Raw genomic sequence first — 21374 nt, 5'->3', positions numbered from 1 at the left:
TCATAACACTATGTGCTCCACTACTGATTAGATAACATAGGATTTCATGAAAGCCAAAATCTATTTGATTTCAACAGAAAATATGATAAGACTTCGTACATAAAATCTCAGAGAAAAAAAATCAGGGAAGGAAGTTTGAACTAAACAGTGGGGAAAGATGTAAAATAGTTGCCTTTGATCTCCCCCTACTCCTTCAACCCTCTCCTAAATGTAGTGTAAAGAAGACATTTGTGCTCTATAGCTGCTATTTCTCTTTATGACCATTCATGTTTTCTGATGATGTAAGCAGTAGTACAGAGATTGTTGGGGAAGGTGATTCTTTTTCCAGTACCTTGTAGTTGTGGAAGAAACTCAAATAACAGCCTCTGTACTACTCTGGTTTAGCTACCTATGCTTTTCTCTGAGAAGCTCATTTTATAGAGAAAGAAAATCCAATATCCTACCTTTTACAACTGCTAGACAAGGTATTGCTCAAAGCAATAATTTCCTCCCCTACCAAAACCTGTGATTTACTAAAACATAGTTCAGTTTCTCATCCGATTGGACTGATCAAAAAAAGAAGAGGATCCATATCTGAAGGACAAACATTCTGTAGCCAGAATCTTCTGAATTCCAATCAATACTAGTGTATAATGTAGTATTTTTCCTTTGTATGTGTTAGTATGTTAAGGATGGATACAAGGCTTACTTCTTACTAACAGTTACATATATTTCATTTTAGAAAGCAACTATTAACCTCAATTTCTTGCAATTTCTGTCTGTTCCACTCCAGGTTTTTACCTGACTAGGAGAAAAAAAGGGTAATAAGTTAATTTTGAATCTATTATTTGAAAAGTGCGGTGTTCTCTACTGAACTGTCCTTGCAGCCTGACATGACTGCCCTAGGAGTGCAGGATGTCACTGCTTGTTTTGAGGAGACCGAGTTCTGTGGCTGCTGGGTCAAGGTCTTGAATACATGTGATTTTTTCAAGTTATTATTTCCAACTCAGTTTCTGATCTGAAATATCAAGACTCCTCCTCCTGTAATATGCAAACAGAATAGCGTGTCTTTGTAATTATGATAGGACCCTGTTTGCCTGAGATTGTTTCTACCCCCTAGCATCCCCACCAACTTTTGTTCTTTCACTGACCCCAGTGGTTCCTGCAGTATCTGCAGATTCTGCAGCATCCGAACGCAGATGCTCAGTTTCTGAAAAAGAAAGATTTGGGAACAGTGACTTCTGCCTCTGTTTCAGGGGCCTGGGGGGAGCACTGGCTGGGCTGCTCCTTCTATGGAAGGTTAACATCAACCTGTTCCTTTCTTCTTGTTACTGCCAGCACCTCACCAGACCATCACGTTTACTTTTCTAGGAGCCTCAGTGATAATACCAGTTACTGAGATTGGAAAATGATGTCATAGAGGAGATCAGGCAATGGGAAGGCGACTGAGTCACCTCCAGAACCCCATTCCTGTTTCCAGAGAGTTGAAATTATTTTCCCCTTTTATATACAAATGGAAAATCAGTTCAGGAAAATGAGATTTGTCTTTTCAGGTGAAAAAGCAGGACAGGCTGTTCAACTCCCTTGTGGGGAGTAACCACTTGTAGCCACTTCCACCGGCCTTTGTGCACATGAGATCTCTCTGCCCAGCACGCATCTGCATCCGAGGCTGCTGAGACACCTGGAGATGGGCCAGCAGAGCAACCACAGTAGCCAACACAAGGACGGAATGCACCAGTACTTGATACCTGAGATCTAGGAAAAAATATTCTTCCTAGATCTAGGAAAAAAACATTTTCTGAGCTTCATTTCATAAAAACAGAGAGAGTAAGAACATCTCATACTGAAACAACAAACCTGAAGTATGAGCTCACAGAAGCGGTATACTTGCCACACAAATAAGATGATGCTAGAAAAAGTGATTTATTTTTCTCTATAACAATCCTTTTGTTCTGTGATGGATCCTGTTGCGTTCTGGAGAGAGAATTTCTCAGCCATTAGGTTTTGGGGAGGAATAAAGCAAGAAGCTTACTTTAAAGTGACCTGGAATATACGTCCTTCATTAAGATTTTAGGCATGCTTCTGTCTTCTGGTAGAATTTTAATCAAGTTTTTCTCCATGTAGTTGATGCAGGATCTGTGTTTGAATATCCATTAATACAGTATACATTACCTTGCTACACTTGTGTGGGAACTAAGAGAGTACAGCGTTTTTCCCAGTAATATACATCTTGTGTTAGAGCCTGGTCCAAAACATTAGTCAGTTTTACAACTACAGACAGAATTTTCTGACATTATGCAGTAATGTGATAATGATGAGCTGATTCTTACAAACCTTCATGGACTTTCTCTTCAGTGTAGAAGCAAATTAAAATTTAACTTTTTCAAAATTTTCAAGTGATTAGGTACGTGTTTCACTGGTTCAGTGAGACAAACCTAGCCAAATATTTGGGGAGAGAAGGTTCTTGTGAGTTTTCAAGCAGAGCTTTTGAATGACTTTCTGTAATAAATTCAAAAGCTAATTTGCAGAACCTTTGTATTAGATATCATCTGTAAGTAGAGTCTAACTAGTTAGGATTATTTTTCATACAGTTCTTGATTTTTGTTTGGTAACCATTAGCTACTGAATATACTGTTAAGGTAGAGTCTAGGAAAAACACAACTTTTCTCTGGATGTTACTTTAAGATATACTCAGTATTTATTCAAGCTGATCTGTTTTGAAGACAGTAATCTTACTACTTTTTCTGTGTTATGTCTTGCAATTCCCAGAACAAACAAGCAAAAAAAAAAAAAGAGAAATCTGCTTGGTATGAATTGCACAAGAGTATGATAAGTCAAGAAATGCTTTTTATATACCTTCACATGCACATGCCAAGAAGTCTCTGCAGAGTTATTCTCTATTGGAATTTACGGGGGTTTGTGAAGAGCAAATACTGAAGCGCTGTCTTGCTCTTTCTCCTTTAAAATACTATTTGAGGAGGAGCCTGAGGAGCTGGATTGCCCAGCAAAGGATCTGTTCTATGAATATCTAAGACAGAACTCTTAGGCTGCTAAACTGGAATTTAAAGGTAAATTTTGAGACAAAACAAAATTAAATTATTGTTTTTACGGTTTACTGTTCCTTTGGGATTGATGAAAACATCTCCAGTATTTTCTGCCTCCACCCAAAAAGGTCTGTTTGTTTGTTGTATTAGAAGTTTTAGATTGCAGTTTCCTCCTCTTTCTGAAATACTTCAGCAATTATTTGAATTCCCTGGGAACATTTTAAAACAGAGGAGACAAAACCCTCAGCTTTTGTTTTCAGCCCTAGTTGTGGAGAAAGGCAGTGTTGCAGCATACGCTGTCAGTATGAGGACTGGGCACTTCTCATGTAAAATAGTTTGAAATAATCATAATATTTCTGTTGCTGGTTTGGTCTTGTAGTTCTATATTAACAAAAAACATGGACAAAATACACAGAGCTTTTAGTTAGCTTCAAATATAAGGCAATGTAGATAGCACAGTTAAATATGTTTACCAGTTACACTTCTTAAATGATGAAGTAATTGGAAAACATTGAATAGGAAGTTCTTACAGGCTGTCTTGGCCTCCGCAAGGGGTATGATGCCAACATGCTCTGGACCGCCAGCATCCCCAGGAAGCTGCCTTGCAGGCTCTCTTGGGCGTGGGATGCCTGCACATGCCTTCCAGTAGCGTTCTTGGCACTGACAGAGTAGATAAAGCTTTGGCAAGGTTTATGCCCATGGTGGGCCCGAATTGCAGACCTGGCTTCTAGGTGTAGCTCCAGCGTAGTGGTTCATGAATGGAGGCTTCTGGGTTAGGCTAGTTAGGAGATTGATTAGTAGTACAGTTTTTACAATGTTGATTCATGTGTTTGTCCGTTCATGGTGGTTTTGGAAGGTTATTAAACAAATATGTATTGATGCAAAGTTGAACAGCAAGTAGTTCGCTATCTGAAAACCAGTTTTTTTCCCCATTTCTTGTGGAAGGATGTATAGAGTAGGAGGAAGGAGGAAAATACTTTCCCTCCCCTGTTCTGTCCATCTTCCTCAGCGAGAGGCCAAGCACGATCCATTTCTGTTTCCAGGGAAAGAGAGGGTTTTCCCTCTCTTCAGATATGCCTGGCCTTTCCTCCCAAAGGGTAGTGTTTGGTGCAGGTCCCTTATGTGACATTGCTGTTCGTAACTTCAGTGTCAAAGTGAAATAAAGAGTAGCTGTACATACTTGTGGGATGAGGAAAGAAGTTGGTGATGTAAAGGGTCACTGAAAGGAACTCCGGTTACAGTGAGCTATGTTTAACCCTCTCTGCATATCTTGCTAGTTTCTCTTCCTTTCAGATATTAAAGTTTTGCAGTTTCTGGAACAAGGAGCTGGGATAGAGCCCCATATTCACCAGAACAAGTCGGGCAGAGGCTACCTGGCAGCAGCTTGCCCATTTGATGGCCTCAGCAAAGCCATGGTTGCCAGCACATCTGCTGGGGAAGAAGCCCAAGCGCCAGCTGCTCCTGCTGCTGCTTGACATCCCGGTCAGGCAAACACGAAACGAAGTTCTGGGGAAATACCATTCTTTGCCAATGGCAAACACCTAATTAGATGTTAGGCAAACACCTGAATAGATCAACTGTTTTGTAATTACAGAAATATGTAGCTAATTATTTTTATTTGAGCCATCTCATGCTCACATCTCTTAAGAATGTGCAACGAGTAAAGAAGGTAAACTGTTATTTAATTGTACTTTAGACTGTAAATATTTAATGCAGCTGAACCATAACAGAGAACAGGGCACAGAGAGTAGGCTAGTGTTTGAGTAACATGAAGTTGATTCGCTTTTGCCACACTTTTTCTAAATTTTTTAATTTTAAATGCATAGTACACAGCAAAGATGGTGCAAATCAGTGATCTGTTTAAGTGCAAGAGGTAGCATATTTGCTAAATTCTAGTTAGGTTAGGGTTCTGGATTTGGTAGTTTACATTTTTTATTTTTTTATATTTTTTTTCCGAAGATCCGATCATTTGAAAAATACAGTGTAAAAACAGGAAAAGAAGAGCATTTTCCAAGCGGTAGAACAGTCAAGCTTCCACTTTATGCAGCTTTTTTCCTGTGTCTAGCATCAAAATGAAGAAGGTTCTACTCCAAATAGTTATGTTGTCTTTATACGCTATTTTTATTTTTTTCTAAACAGTAAAACATTCTTAAAAAGAATTTTTCATCAAAATAATTTTTGATGAAGAAATATTATGTGATAAAATGTGGACTAGCTCAGGAAATACTTATCTTGAACAAGCAAATAATGCTAAGGTTACCTGTGCTTATTTTGGACAAAGTTCTCTTGCCTTATTGTTCAGTAATCCACTGAGCTATGGGGGTATTTGTATGTTCCACAGAGAAACTAAACCAAATATAAAACCAATAAGGTATCCAGCTATTTGCCATAGATACTGCTTTTGAATGCAAAAAAAAGAATTTATTGCAATATATGATGTATAAACAAAAGTCAAATGATTAATCTCAAACATTTGTTCCTGCAGTCTCGTGTGTAGATAAAGCTCTCAATCAGAGCAAAGCTTCAGGTGGTGAGTAAAGTTTTCTCCTACAAGATATTACAGGCACCTTCTTGTGCTGCTGAGCCAATGCTCAGTGCTTCCTTCTCCTCCTTCCCCCTTTCATTGCTTTTTCCCAGCCATGGAGATTCCTGGGCAGCCCCATCAGGAGGAGTAAGTGGCCAACACTGCTGGGCTTGCTGGTACAAAGTTGCCCAGTACTCCAGCCTCGGGAGGAGTCAGTGAGTAGAGGGGAGGCTGAGTTACCAGTGAGTCAGAGAGAAGGGGAGGAAGAAGAAGGGTCACACCTGATTGAGGACTTTATACATATATATGCATATAGAGCAGAGGGGAGTTGGAAAAGAGGAGGTGAAGAACATGCAGAGACTGATGAGGAAGGATCATCCTGGGGTTAATGCACAAAATTGAGACTCATTTACTTTATTGTGTCTCACCTCTGTAGTTGACTCTGTACAGAGATGTACCTTAAAGGGTTGTGCAAGCACCATATGATCTTTAGGCAGACATGTTAGACACAGGGAGACAGGCAGAATCAGCAGAGACTTTATCTCCTCTTGTGTGAGGCGAATGGCAGCCATGCAATTCTAGGGCAAAATGAGAAGGCAGCAAATATCAAAAGTCTTGCACTTTTCCTGCTTGGCTCCTCCACAGGCAAAACTGCCATCTGTAAAAGCTATTGACAGACTTTAGGTTTTGACTGATGTTAAGCATTTCAGAAGTAGGCGATGTGTTGCTGTAATGGCAATTGCTGTATTGCTACTTACATTTTTGAACACGTATATTTTGAAAGGGAGGGTGTAGAAATCTCATGGGCAAAGCTGTGGAAATAGAGGGAAGTTTTCTTAAGTGTCCTGTTAAGAGCTGAAAGCAAATTTTGGTTTGATGGCATGAGTAAAACCCTCTGCATTAATTTTCTTTGAATGTTGCCTAACTTAACTGTTGCTAGCATGAAAAGCAGGGATAATTAGTGTTTGCATTGTGGCGATGTAGACCAGGACTGCAGGTAGAAAATGCTGTTGAACCGCTGAGGTCCTGCATTAGGGAACTCACTGTCTACACAGAACAAACAAAACACAGAAGTGGAAAACTGAGGCATGGAAAGGAAGCAATTTGTTCCATAAGAAACCAGGAAATGAGCTCTGGGTTTACGATTGCCATCCTGCATTTTAATTCCAAGAGTGCCCTCTCTTTCTCTCTCAGAAATAAAAAACATTGATCTCAAGTTATTGAACATTTCCCCAAAACAAGCTCCATTTGTTCTATTCCACTTTGGAATTATCAGCATTTTTCTAGTAATATTTATGTCATTATATCAATTGTTACTTTACATAAATTAAGTATCTATAATATCTCAAATTTTAATAAATAGCTATGTTAGGTACACATGGATTGTAGTATCAACCAGTTTCTGTTTGTCTACATAATGGTGCTTTAGCAGAAAATGAGAATGTTACTTTGTGGCTCAGGTAGCTCATCAATGCAACCCATAAAATGGATATACTTTCAAATAGTGGTTCTTGAGGAAATTGTAGAATTTAAAAAAAAAGTTAAAAGATCACTTAAAAATTATAGGTAGGTGGGAAATGAGAACGCAGAACAGTAACGCAAACTTGGTTGAATAAATGCTCATCCATCACCTCAACTTTGTGCAGAAAAATAATCTGTTCTTCAACTGCAAAACCCTCACTGGCAGATTCAAGGAGTTAGGTTGTGTTCTCACAGTGGAAGCCTTAAAGCCTTGATAATGCTCAGGTCAGAAATCCATGTAGAGGTCAGAAATCCATGAATAAGATGTAGATGTTTACGAGAATTCCATTTGAAGTTGCAATACATAGGCAAATGCAAAGGGATCTCTGAAAGAGCAGCTGTATCTAGAATGTTATTGGAGTTAAGAGGATATAATTTATAGGGATTACTTAGGGTCTGGGTGTAACTATGAGTGAAGAAAATCATATCTTTTGGTCAATGGCAATAGAAGTAGCTTGACCTAATGCACTATGCATAGAGATCTGAACTCTATACCTCTTTTTGGCATTGGTCTTGTACAAAACACAGATTCTTTGTGCTTTTTCTTTCACACAAAATGGAAGTCATTATATTAAAGTACTTAACCTAGTTTGCAGATTTGTGTCTATGGAATTGGAAGTGTACAAGTCTAGAAGTTTGTTATTAAATACATGTTTATTTTAATATTTGGGAATCTAGCAGAAGACTAGAATGCAAAAAGTACAATTTAAATAATGTGGTTTTATTTATGCTGTAATTTATTTGGGAGAGGGATAGGAGTAGCATGACAGTAAGATATTATCTTCAAAGTTGCCATGGTGATGTAACCTACTACCTGTTGCTAAGATCGTACTGTAGCTGTTGTTATTACTTTTATTACAGCTCTTAACATTTCAGGATGTATCCTTTAGTTTTTAAGGTGTTATTTTAGATTCAATTTCATATATAAGAAAACCAGTAAATTTTGCCACTTCCCAGCAGGGGTCTAGAGCAAAAGCAATGATAGCCATGCAAGAACATGATTCTGCTAACATGGCTCCCATCCTCTAATGCAGAGTAATTTACAAGCTATCTAACCATTTAGGAAGACAAGAATTATCAAGACAGTTCAGCGCCCTATCTATATTAATACCTGCTTTCCCTGGAAAGTCAGTCATCAATACTTGTAGACAGAAAAGAGTAAAACCCCAACAATAATGCGGTATAAAAACTTCAAAATACAGACAGGTGGTTCATTAGCCCTAGAAATATTAGAAATGGTAATATCCAATTGGCTAAGAGGACCCTGTCCACTGCAAGTCTGGTTTCCTGATCCAGCAAAGTGCCCTGGGACCTCTTTTACTGCTCTGAACCCTGCTGAGCAGCAGGGCTATATTAAGCCTCAGGTCAGCCAAAGTGCTGCCATTCAGGATCACAGCAGCAGTGAGACTCTCAGGATGCCATTGGTCATATGGTGCTGCTTGTGAGTGCTATAAACTGCAGGCAAGAATGGGAATTATAAATGGATCACAAAAAAAAAGCAGAATCACGTCTCCTCCTAGTTGCCTGTTTTTCCAGGCTTTCATTTTCATCTTTTACTAGTGAGTTCAGCCCCCTAAATAGTAGATGGCAAACTTGTTACAGTATAGTTCAAGCAAACTACCAGGGTCAAGATTGTTGTCTAACTGTTCCTTTCAGGTATGGAAGTGGTGATAGATTACTTCAGTCTTCTGCACTTAAAATGCTGCATTTATACAAGTCTCTGTGCTTTCTCACTGGATTCTTTTTTCCAGGACCTGTCCCCTGCTTTTATTTATTATTTTATTATATTACTATTATTTCTTATATTATTGCTACAGTATTTTTTTTAATTATTATTATATAACTCTCTCTTCTTGGATGCTAGATACCTGCATTTGTCTATCTCTTCTTCTGCACATGAAAGCCATTGGGTGAATTTTGCAAACTATGTGAGGGCAAATTTCTATATCTGAATTTCTCATGTCTCCAAAATTAAAATTTTGTATGTGAATAAGCAGTCTGTGTAATTTGTGTTCTCATGCTCCCTTTCTGGCTTTGTGTCCTGTGGTTTAGCACTTCATGTAAACTTTTATATAAACTTTTGTGTTTTTGTTTAGAAAATAGTGATAGTTAAGTATCATGCAGTAGTATCAAAGAGTACTTATTTCTTTTTATAGAGAACAGTACTCCAATTACTATTGCATAACAAGTGCTGATTTTTGTTTAACTGAGGTGTGGGATAATGCTAAACTATATGAGCATACATAGTGCGTGTTTTTGAGGGTGTGCTCACATTGCTGTGAACTGAAGGTGTATGTGTCTGTTACATCTATTACAAAGTGAATAGTAGCATTCACAGGAATAATCACAGTGAAAAGCATACTTACAGATTAAGAGGTTTGGTGTGGTCTCAACTGTCTGAATAGGATCCTTACAAAGTCTTGGATTCTTCCCCCGGTATGCTGTGCTCATAATCATGGCACCTAATTTAGGAACAGAAGTGTCTTAGACTCCATCTTCAGTCAAAGACAAAAACATGCAATTCTGAAACGCAATTCAGTCTCTAAGCGTTAGTCACTGGGCAGAGGCACCAGTGACTCCACTGACTTATACCTGTGAGTGCATCTGACCTTAAGGCAATGATTTGTAGCCCATTATCACACTCAGAAACAATTGAAAGTATTTCCAGTGCAGTATAATGTATTGACATTTTGGAAAGCTACGTTCTTCAGCACATGCAGGATTGTCTGTCCTAATGAACTCTGACCATTTTTTCAGTCAGAGATAGCGACTTAGTTTTGCAGGCTCTGCGTTTGCTCACACAAGAGTAAACAAGTCCATGAGGAGGGCAATGTGGGTACTGCTTCAGTATGTGAATTTCTGATTACTGCTGTTACCTGGTTCTTTATGGCAGTTTTCTCATCCTGTTGGATTTCACTTGTCTGCAAGCACTTTTCCCAAAGTCTGCATGTTGTGATAGCTTTGCCTCAAGATATTTCAATTCAGAATCTTTTCACCAGAGTTACTGATGTGATCTGATACGGTTTAAGGAAGGATTTCAAGAGTTCCTGTGAAATACTCCTTTAACTTTACTCTAAATTCTCCTTTGTCAGAAGGGACCAGCTGTTAAAGGCATGCCTGTGGATCTTAGGGTCTTCCTCTGGCTGTATATCCAGATAGGCTATGCATCAGTGCAAAAGCAAACTTACCAGGAGACTTTTAGCATTGGGGAGGGTTTTATGAACAGGCTGTCAGCTTCTGTTTCTTGCATTTTACTGATTGGCACAAGCAATGGTGATAATACTGTTTAAGAGATTAAGATACAGCAGTTGTATGTATTTTGGTAAGTAAAGGAGGGCAGAAATTACAGTTGGCGGATACAGTCAGGCAGTGCCACTAGTTTATGTTGAGCATAAGAACCAACTTTTACTCCAAAATACAGCTTTGTAAGAAAATGGAGGATGAGTGAAATGTTTCATCTGCAACTGTTGCTGGTCTGGAGATGGAATGTTGAATAGCTGAAACTCAAGTAATTGACTGGTAAAAAAAATAAAAATAATTCATTTATGGAGTAGGACCACTGCAGGGAAATTAAGTGATTTTCTGCATAAAAAATATCTACAAAACCAAATGATGGTTTCTACACCATCATTTTATCCCCTTTTTGTGAAAAGAGAGTACCAACAGCTACCTTCCTTTGCAGAGCATTCTGAAATGAAACGGCAGAATGCATTGGATGAAATCACTACTCATGAGCTCATTAGGACTATTACCAGAAATAGTAGAACCGTGCTTCATATGTCACAGAAAACCTCATGTTTTGAAATGTCCCCCAGGGCTTGGTTTTGGGGCTGCTCCTGTTTAACATCTTTATTGATGATCTAGACGGGGGGATCGAGTGCACCCTCAGTAAGTTTGCAGATGACACCAAGTTGGGTGGGAGTGTTGATCTGCTCGAGGGTAGGGAGGCTCTGCAGAGAGATCTGGACAGGCTGGAGCGATGGGCTAAGGCCAACTGTAGGAGTTTCAATAAGGCCAAATGCCGGGTGCTGCACTTGGGCCACAACAACCCCCATCAGCGCTACAGGCTTGGGGAGGAGTGACTGGAGAGCTGCCAGTCAGAGAGGGACCTGGGGGTGTTGATTGACAGCCGGCTGAACATGAGCCAGCAGTGTGCCCAGGTGGCCAAGAAGGCCAATGGCATCCTGGCTTGTATCAGAAATAGCATGGCCATCAGGGACAGGGAAGTGATCTTACCCCTGTACTCGGCACTGGTGAGGCCACACCTCGATTACTGTGTTCAGTTTTGGGCCCCTCACTACAAAAAGGACATTGAATTACTCGAGCGTGTCCAGAGAAGGGCAACGAAGCTGGTGAAGGGTCTGGAGCACATGTCGTACGAGGAGGGGCTGAGGGAACTGGGGTTGTTTAGTCTGGAGAAGAGGAGGCTGAGGGGAGACCTCATCGCCCTCTACAGCTACCTGAAAGGAGGTTGCAGAGAGCTGGGGATGAGCCTCTTTAACCAAGTAATAAGCGATAGGACAAGAGGTAATGGCCTCAAGTTGCGTCAGGGAAGGTTTAGACTAGATATTAGGAAGTATTTCTTTACAGAACGGGTTGTTAGGCATTGGAATGGGCTGCCCAGGGAGGTGGTGGAGTCCCCATCCCTGGAGGTGTTTAAGAGTCGTGTTGACATAGCGCTGAGGGATATGGTGTAGTTGGGAACTGTCAGTGCTAGGTTAACGGTTGGACTAGATGATCTTCAAGGTCCTTTCCAACCTAGATGATTCTGTGATATTTACATGCTTAAAAATTCAATGCCTACAAATGGATGAAGTGAGGTGGCTCCCCCTGTTTTTCCTGCTGGAAAGGAGAGTCGTCCTGTCTCTGTAACTTCTAACATCAGTCCTGCTGTGTCTGTTCAAAGGAAATGTTCACTGAAGATCTTATGCACATGAGGAAATCTGCATAAAATTCTGTCTGCAGACAAGAATTTACAGTAACCTTTATAACACTAATACAACAGAATGAAAATAATCCAAACAAGCAGAAATCACCATGAACAAGCATTAGACGTCTTCAAATCAAAAATAATTACAGTAATTCTGCTACTTGTTTTTAACCTAACTTTTCATCTGAGTTTGCTACTTTTACACAGCAACACTTCCCTCTTTTAGAAAGCTTTCCACCAAAACCAGAATGATGCTTAAACCATCAACAACTCATCTTCCTTCATCTCAGAAATCCCAAGCCTTTTCATAACTGGAGTAGTGAAGGAGTCAGGGGCTCCATCAAGTCCACGAGAGGCCTTACTGCTGTCACTTGGTTTTCCATGGAAAGTACTCAGCCACTGCAGTATGTGTTCTAAAACAGTCAGTTTAAGAAATATTTGGATGCAAATTGTCGAAAAGCTTGACTAGAATAAATACTTCTAACCTCTTGTGAATTTGCTGTGGTATTCCTGACTTACCACACGGAGCTGTGTACTAACTAAAATCAGTAATTTGGTGGCTGATCCTAACTGCTGCTGCATGAAGCTGCTCTGTTGTTTTGTCACAGCTATGGGCCTGTTTTCGCTCCTGATTTGTTGTGCTTGCTCAGTGAAATTGAATCCCACATCATTTCAGGCAAGTCTCGGAGAAGTTGTTTTCCTCAGTGCAGATGGCTCTTTCCTCCAGATGTGACTGGCAGCTAAGAGCTGCCTCATTTATTTTTTTTTAATCCTTCTGCCCATCTTGAAATCATGCTGATGCTATGGCCGCAGTAGCACAGTGGATCTTGCCCCATATCTGATTTTCCCATGACTATAAGCTGTCATTCATGTCAGTCACAGCATGCGCCACACAGGCTCCTGTTACCTAATGTAAGTTGTTTTGGTTTGTTCGATTTGTTTTCTTGTCTCTTTTAATGAGGACAAAGTAAAATTCAAGAGCGTGGTGGCCCCTGGGAGATGTTCCTGCTGGAAGTTCTTATGGCAGTTTGGCTCTGGCAAGGGTGCAGCCCTCTGTGTTTGTGGTTGAAAATGTTCCAGCCTTGCATCTTGAGCCCAAAGCAGCCAAAGAGAACCTGTACCCTTGTCATTTCCCTTCACCCTGCTTGTTTCACTTGGGAACACAATGAGCTGTCAAAATTTCCTGCCCTGTTTCCACAGAATCCTTCCTTTTTGCTCCAAAAAGGATTATTTATCTAAAACTGCTAATTGCATAAATTGTCAGAACAATTGTTTAGCTTGATTTTAATGTGGAGAGCAAAAAGATGTAAAGGTCTGTTGGACTGATGAAAGTCACCCTCAAAATCCTTTGTCAAAGCAAAAAAGAGAGTCTGGTACGTTGCCGCGAACAACCTTTGCCTCTCAGAAACTAAAAATCATGTGGTATGGTGTACATCTAGTGTAATCCCTATTTTTATTATCGCTGTTGAGTGTACTTAGAGGTAATTAAAAGCAATAGGGAAGAATATAAATGTTTTCCAAATAAGTGAGCCAAGAAAAAATGGAGGAAGGCAGGTGTGGTTGATTTAGCCCACCACCACTTCCTAACTAATCTTTCTCTAATGATGTGGAAAGAGACTAGGTGGCACCTGGCGAAGTATTTTGAAATAACAGATTCATGAGGTAGAGCTACTGATAACATCTTTGACTCATCAGAAACTTGCCTTCCCTGAGGGTGAAGTTAATAATCCTCAAATATAAGGATTTTAGTGGCTGTTACTAAGTCAGTGGGGATGCAGATTTACTCTGCATATAGATTCCTACAGTGCTAGAGACAGCCCAAACTTTTATTATCTGTAAAAAACGTAAAATGGCACAAATAGCCAATCAGAATCATCAGTAATTTTCCATGACTTCAGGTCCTCGACTTTGCCAGTTAAGTAAAGCGCATTCACATTTTCTTAGTTTGAGGAACATAGAGCTAGTAGCAAGTTTATCGATCATCATGCATTGTCCTTAACTATTTCAGGTCATCTTTCAGTGTGTATAAAGCCCATGCCATCAGCTGCTTCAATTGTTTTCATCTCCTCCTTCAGAATATTCTTCTGATCACCCAAGTGTTTCTTTTTGCACTTTGCTGCTTATCAGTGGTCTTGTCAATGGTGCACATTACTACAGGGTGATTTTCCTTTTATAAAATGGCCTTTAGCGTCCTGATCATCTTCCTAGAGGACCTTCTCTCCACTTTTTCCAGGAGGAGTTCAGCTTCCTCAGAGACAGTATTTCAGATGAACTTTTAACAAAGTGCTTTGACTAATGGCAGCAATACCTCCCTTGCTTTCCCTCTCTTTACTGAAATTACCTTGCCTGTATAGTGTACATACGTGTCTGAGTAGGCTAGCCTTAGTTCTGTGGGAGACATCAGCAGCACCAGGAGAGAGAGCTGGACTACCAGTAAAATGAAACTACAGGTAGCTGGGCCATGGAGCAACTGGGGCAGAGAAGGTGACAGTAACAGTGGACTTTATTTAAAATAGTTCTAGCTGTATATATCTGGTATCTCCCAGCTTTGTGTTATCATCAAGTCTCACTAGTGCTCTCCTAATTCTGTCGAGATCATCAATAAAAGACCGTTTTAGAGACCATTTTTAAGACTATTCCTAATATGAATCTCCTCATGCAGTAATTGTTCCCAAGCAAAAGTTTCCTTTCAGTGCACCTTGTTATATTCTTACTCTTAAGTCCTTTCCAAGTTCAGTTTTTGTACTCTTGTCTTGCCTTCTCTTACATGTTTAACAAAGTCCGTATGGTTGAAATGCACTACAGTATCAATTTTTTCCTTTTGTCTGAGTTAGCTATTTTCTTCAAGGTAATTAAGTATCAAGTTTTATCTTGTATGGTCTACTTTTGATAAGCCCACATTGTGTTTTCTCCTGTGTTCCAGTTGTCTACTTACTTTCCTGAAAATTTGGGGTCATACCATTAAGATCAGAGTTAGGCAATTTTTTGGATACATAACTGTGTACAATTTTGTTATTCTCTAGTACTGTGGTACCTCTCTTGATCTGATAGATACATTATTTCATGTCCAGAAAGATCAATCTTTCTGGGTTTACAGTATCATATGTTTTAGGATTTTTTCAAATTTTTGGAGTTTGAATTTCTCTTTTTTTCCAAAGTATCTTTCCAAAGTTGATTTAGTCAGGAGTGATATGTTTATCAGTGTGTTAATGCAGGGGATTATTTGCAGTTTCCTGTTAATTCATCGGTGCATACGGAAAAAACAAAAGCTTCAATCAAGGCATGCTCTGCATTTACACCCGTTCTTAATTTGCTGATGCTTGTAGTAGTGACAGGCACAAGCCTGTCTGATTTTTTGGGTTTTATATAATGTGTACCATATACTTGGCATTCTTACTCTTTCTGAGCAAATCAGCCAATCTGATGGGTCTACCTGTGGCGGAGAGCAGTGCTTTTAAATCCGGGTGCTGCCGTATGAGCTCTGACTCGTGGGTGCTGATGCATCTTGCTTTGGTGTTTCACAAACTCCCCAATTATTTGCTCCACCCTTCTGCACTTTAGCAGAAAGATTGCAGGGGAATAGATTGACAGTGGAATAGACAGACAGTGGAATAGGCTGCCCAGGGAGGTGGCGGAGTCACCATCCCTGGATGTGTTTAAGGGTTGTTTAGATGAGATGTTGGGGGATATGGCGTAGGGGAGAACTTTGCAGAGTAGGGCTGATGGTTGGACTCGATGATCCCAAGGGTCTTTTCCAACCTGAATGATTATGTGATATACCTCCATTGCCACAAGTTGCACATGATTTTAAACTGCTGATGAAGGTAGACCTGCGCTATTGTCATACCTGTGAAATGAAACAGCTGAAGAGCAGGCAAAGGTTTGCACCTCCTGCCCCTGCTATCAGGAGGGGTAAGTGGAGTCAAGAACAACTTGAGTTGGTTTGGGCTGGTTCCATAGAGCGAGTGGTTGGCAAGGGGGAATTGAGTATGGGGAACACGTGTTCTGTCTCTGGAAACACAGAAACAAAGCGAAAGTACGGAGAGGGAAAATAGATTTATATTTATAATCAAAAGTGACTGTGTTTGAAGTATTCTTAATCTGAGTGCACATTCCAGTGTCTTTCATACCTCTAAGGACCCCTAGAGGGCACAGAAGTTTTTCTCCACCTCAAATATTTAACTTAATAGTGCTACTTGGCTTTCTTCCCTTAAACATAATTGTAAGCACATTTTAAGTGAACGTTGGATAGAAAAAAATAACAGCATCTAACTAGGTCCTTCTTTTATGCTGCAAGATGTTTTCTAGTTTTTAAACACAAGCAGTAGAAGCTAGCACTAGCAGCCAGATTCTTAAATTATTTTTGTTTAGGTTAGTCAGATGCTATATTCGTATCCCAGAGGAAGCACAATTCAAACTAACTAATAATTCGTAGTTTTGCTGCAAACTTTGAGAGGCCTACAGTGTGAGCTGTCTGAGGAAGAGCAGTGGGTATGCTTTCAACACTGTGGCCAGTGTTTCTGTAGAGGAGAAATTGGTATTGTGAAGAACTAGAGTACTCTAACCTGAATCTCTAAAATCTCCAAACTTCATCTTATTTAAGAATTTTTAATATTTTGGTCTTGTTATTTGCCTATAAAGAAACAATAATTTAAGGTTTTAGAAATGTAAAAATGACATCTGCTTCCCACTACTTCTGATCTACTTGGAGAGAGGTTTTGTAACTCTTACTCATCTGAGTAGCATTTTTCTCCTTAAATGAGTTTTGCCTATTTCATCAATGTTACATGGTAAGTCAGGAACTAATCAATGTGAATTACACAGCAATACTAATTCTTAGTGTTGTCACTTTATGATATCTAAATATACATCCTAAAGCTCTGGAGTAATGCTTATCTGAGAACATCAAGGTTTCACTTACATAAAGCAGCTTCAGTGTTTGAGGCTGACATTTTCCAGAGTGCTCAAAGAGCAGAAAGTAAAACAAAAACAATGCAAAAAAAACCCACCTTAAAAAAATCTTTGTATTTTGTTTGGGGATTTTTTTCATCAGCTCATGATTGTGAGACCAGTCCCACAGCTTTGGAAGTCAGTTGGACTGTGAGCCTAGTCCAGGGTTGAGACCTTTGTGTGTGATGCCATGACAGTCAGAATCCAACTGCTCTTGTCTGGGCAAAAAAATGGACCTCTGCACTACTCCTGAAGCAGTGAGAGTCTACTTACTAGGCAGGAAGCTGTTCAGTAGGATAAACATGAGGTTTTTTCGTGCCTTTGTTCTGATAAGAGGATCAGCTGTACTGGTTTACCCAATTACCCAGGGATGTCATGGGAGATGATTTTTTGGACCTTAGTTTTCCCACTGGAGGAGTGTAACATCATCACTTTGAATAGAAAATAGATCTAGATCTAAACAGCAGAGAAAGGCAGCTGCCCCTTCTAACGTCTCTGGGGTTTTTGTGTTTTGCAGGAGATGCACGGGTGAGAGGTCAGACAGGAGTTCTCTCCGAGCGCCGTGGCTCCTACCCGTTTATAGACTTCCGTCTTCTTAACAGTAAGTGCAACCCCTTCCTTCAGGTCTGCATTAAAAAAAAAAAAAATCTGTATTGAAAGTATACGAACCAAAGTATCTCATTTCATATGTATCTGTAGCTCAGCTGTCTTCACACAGTCAGCATTAATAATTCTATTATTCCCACCCAGTGTTTGACTGTGAAATGTTTTGATTGTATGAATACTGTCCATAATGCTGAGTCTGTCAAGTAAATATGGTAGTGCCATGGGGTGTGCTGGAGGGGACGAGGGTGCTTCAGAATTAAAAAGATAAACCTCTGTGTCCTTTAGCCTCTTAGCCAACAGTTGGAACAGATTTATGTGAGTCTGTTATCCGGTCATATAGAATTGGCACAGAAGGGGAGCATGTGACAGCACTGACCAGTGGTTTACAATAACATTAATTTTTCGAACAATTAGAACCCAATCCAAAGCCCCATGGAGTCTTCTCATTGACGTCAATGGATTTTGGGTCAGGCCAGCAGTGAACATCTGTTAAAAATAATCTTAACCTCATTTTGATTGAAGTTATTTTGCCACTGTTGTAAATAAAGGAGGGCAAAACTAAAAGAAACAAAAAAATCGAGATCCTGTTAGGTTTTTTTTTCACCTGATGGGTTCTCTATACAGATGCAGACTCATTAGGCAGTGTGTAAAAAATAAAAAAAAATAAAAAAAAAAAATTAAAAAAAGAGAACACTTAGTCTTGGGCCCAGTAGCATTCAGTCTGAATGCTGTGTTAACTCCAATGTTCAGACACAGGCAGATCTCAGTGTGTCCTTGTGTACTGCACAGATCACTCTGTGTAACCTTTGAAACAAAAGTTATTCACTGTCTTCATGAAAACAGACTGAAAGTCCGGCAGTTTGTTTAGTGATAACACTTTTAAGCTTCTAGCAATTACGCTTTTCGTTAAAAAGCAATTATCAAACCAAAGTTTTATGTCTTCTTTGTATAAATGGAGGAGGGTGACAGGGAGTAGGGGAGAAGCCCAGCCACAGAGGGTGAGGTTTGGCTGGGACTCAGGAGAAAAGAGGGACTGATAGGAAAGGGAGGACTTAGACTCTGATCGGCTGCATTTGCCCAAGCTGGCAAAGTCCTTGCTTTTGGTCTGACTGATGAAAGGTGTTTTCTAGGCCGTAAGTCCATCAGAGTGCTTGCTGTGGCTGAGGTGGGAAGATGTAAGGGGTAAGATTGGTCCGGTAGTTTTTCCTGCACAAAGGGAATAACGTACTGGTTGAACAGAGCTCTGAGGATAATTTAGTCCTGGCTTGCCAATGAAAACTTGTTTTAGGCTAGCTGGAAATACTACTGTTGATGCCCTAATAAAGTCTGAGAGAAAATAAACCAGTTATTTTCATTCATGAAGTAGAAGTCAATGTATATTCACATTCGAGTGTGACTAAATTTTAATACATATACGTTATGTAAAATTCTCATCACATGTTCTTTCCTCTACCTGGTTAAAGAAACCAAAAAGTTTTCAGCTCTTTTTTTCCGGCAATAGGGCTTTCACTTTTATCGCCTGTAGATGAATCCTGCCATCCTTCAGATCCTGCCAGCTTCTGGGAATTGCTGGTGCTGTCTGTGGGCTGTCTAGGGAGAGATCCACGTCGAGAGATGTACTGGCGAATACTCAGCCTTTGATCATACAAGGAGCAGGGCACTCTGCATAACCCTTCTCCTGTAACTGCTGAACTTAAAAGCGATGCCTTTCTCCGCATGCATCTCTGGTCCCACAGAGGTGGGGCAGCTGGGGCTTTATGTTCCTGTGCTCTCTGTCTTGGGGACATCTGACTTATTCTTTCTGTTTACTGCTTTTCTATAATCTGAAAGAAGTCACGACGGCTTACCATGATCTCTGTGTAAGGAAAAGCAGGGTCCTGATTTTGGATTTCCCATTGTTTTCAGGTTTTTATGTATTTACTGCTTTCTGCCTAGGGAGTGGTGTTGGCTTATTTTTTCAGTGAAAAATGGAGTGATATTTCTAGACACTTGACTACAAATTTCATAGATGGCAAGTGCACTGGGCCTGGCTGACTCAGTGACCTACAGGTAAACGAAGATGCTCAGTGTCAGAGCATGCAGACATGTGTTTTTCCAGGAAGTAAACAAACTTTCATATTATTTGTTCATATACATCTGTCTGTCAAATCAATTTCTGCTGTAAACAGCAAAACAGTTTCCCTGTAAACAGCAAAACCCATGATGCTGCCCATCCTATCAAAAAGAAATATATAAATGTCACTACTGCAGACTTTTTTGAAAAGCGCCTAGCTAATACTTGCAGTAAAATTTTGGCACCATGTTACATTTGTTTGGGGACAATAACTGAAAGCTGTTGCAGTAAGGGAGGGATGAGACAGAAAATTTTATGGTAAATATCCTCAGAAGTTATAAAGAAATGCAGCATCAACATTACTCCAGCTTCTCACTAATTCAGACAAACTGAGCTTAAATAGTGATTGTTCCCTCTACCATCTGAAATATTATTCCAAATAACAGTACCACCCTTGTTTTAAACTAAGGGAAAACACTGAAGTTCATTCTTGAACAGAGTTGACATTCGTTGTGAAAATTGAAATTTAAAAAAAAATTCAGGGCATTGCAATTGTCAGACTAAAGGTTACTTAAATGTAACTTTTTTAACATACTTACAGATTCAGTCAAACCAAAGTGGATTTTTCCTTAGGATGGCTGTTAGGGGTTAACACAGAGTAGGCCATATCATTTGTTTTTTCTGGAGTCCTGCAGTAAAGTCACTGTGTAACTTAAGACACCATTAAGTCCTTTTGGATAGGAAGACTTCCTGTGCTCTGAAAGTGGGATCTTCTGTAGCCCTAATCAAAGCCAACTGGATTAATGTTGGCTTCTTGCTGTTTGAGCTAACGTCTGTGATGCCATCTACACATTCCTCTGGTGCCTCTCTGCAATATATAGGAAGTTAGTGTTATTTCACCTTGTCAGTGCCAGGCTGTCAGGACTGTGAGGATTTTGCAGGATCATGTCTGGAGGAGATGCAAGGCTTTAGCATCTTCCTGTCTTTTCTCTGCCTAGTTGCAAGCTTTCCTTGAGGCGTAGTTCACTGGTGGGTTTTGGGAATGTTAAGAAGACACTGGAATACAAAATTGAATGTGAAATACCCCTGTGTCACCAAGAACTCCTTGGTTCTGCATTGCGAGAAGCATAGGTTTGCCTCAGCCTCTTGAGTCAGTCCCTGCAACTTGTGGAGACCTGCATGACCAACCAGATACTTGTTTGTGTTGACAGTATCAAGCCAGAAGCTTGAGGGGAAGCTATGTAGCAGCTCCTCTCCCCAGGGAAGCTGCAGCAGCCGATGCTTGTTAGCCAGCCTGGTGTGAAGACACCCAGAGGCAAGCCAACCATCCCTTTTTCCATCCTGACGTCGTAAGGCAGGGGGACCACCTGCTCCTGATGGCCACAGATACACCCCAGAAAAAAAAAGCTGGACATGGCAGACTTGAGGTTCCATGTTCACTAGAGTGTTTTTGAACAAATACTCAGACTTTACAAGCTCCTAAACTAAAAGATACAAGTTTTGCACAGCCCTATAGGTTTATAGGAAAATGAGGGGAGGGTTTTCTCTTCATGCAAATAAGCCAGTCCTTAAAATGGGAGCAGTGGAAGAAAACCTAACCTGATAAAGGTTGAAATTAGTGATGGCAGTTTATTGGCACCTCTGCATTTCTGTGAATTAAATTAACCTTTTTGTTCACAGGATAGTAAAGGAGATTTTCAGGGTAATAATTCAGAAATTTGAAACACTTCTGCAGTGAAAATTAGCTTGATCCAATTTTCCTTCTAG

General features: G+C 40.0%; 1 protein-coding gene across 3 annotated transcripts in view; it reads left to right on the top strand.

The window, feature by feature from the left end:
• Window positions 1-21374, top strand: part of PDE7B (phosphodiesterase 7B) — a 181704-nt gene that overhangs the window by 125705 nt on the left and 34625 nt on the right. For all 3 annotated transcript variants that reach the window (XM_074819018.1, XM_074819017.1, XM_074819016.1), the window contains one exon: window positions 17466-17549. In XM_074819018.1, the coding sequence (XP_074675119.1) occupies window positions 17466-17549 (84 nt within the window). The remainder of the gene's footprint in view (window positions 1-17465; window positions 17550-21374) is intronic.

Source organism: Strix aluco, chromosome 3 (assembly GCF_031877795.1).
Source record: "Strix aluco isolate bStrAlu1 chromosome 3, bStrAlu1.hap1, whole genome shotgun sequence".
NCBI lineage: Eukaryota > Metazoa > Chordata > Aves > Strigiformes > Strigidae > Strix > Strix aluco.
The sequence above is the reverse complement of the archived record's forward strand: the minus strand, read 5'-3'. Positions and strand labels throughout refer to the sequence as shown.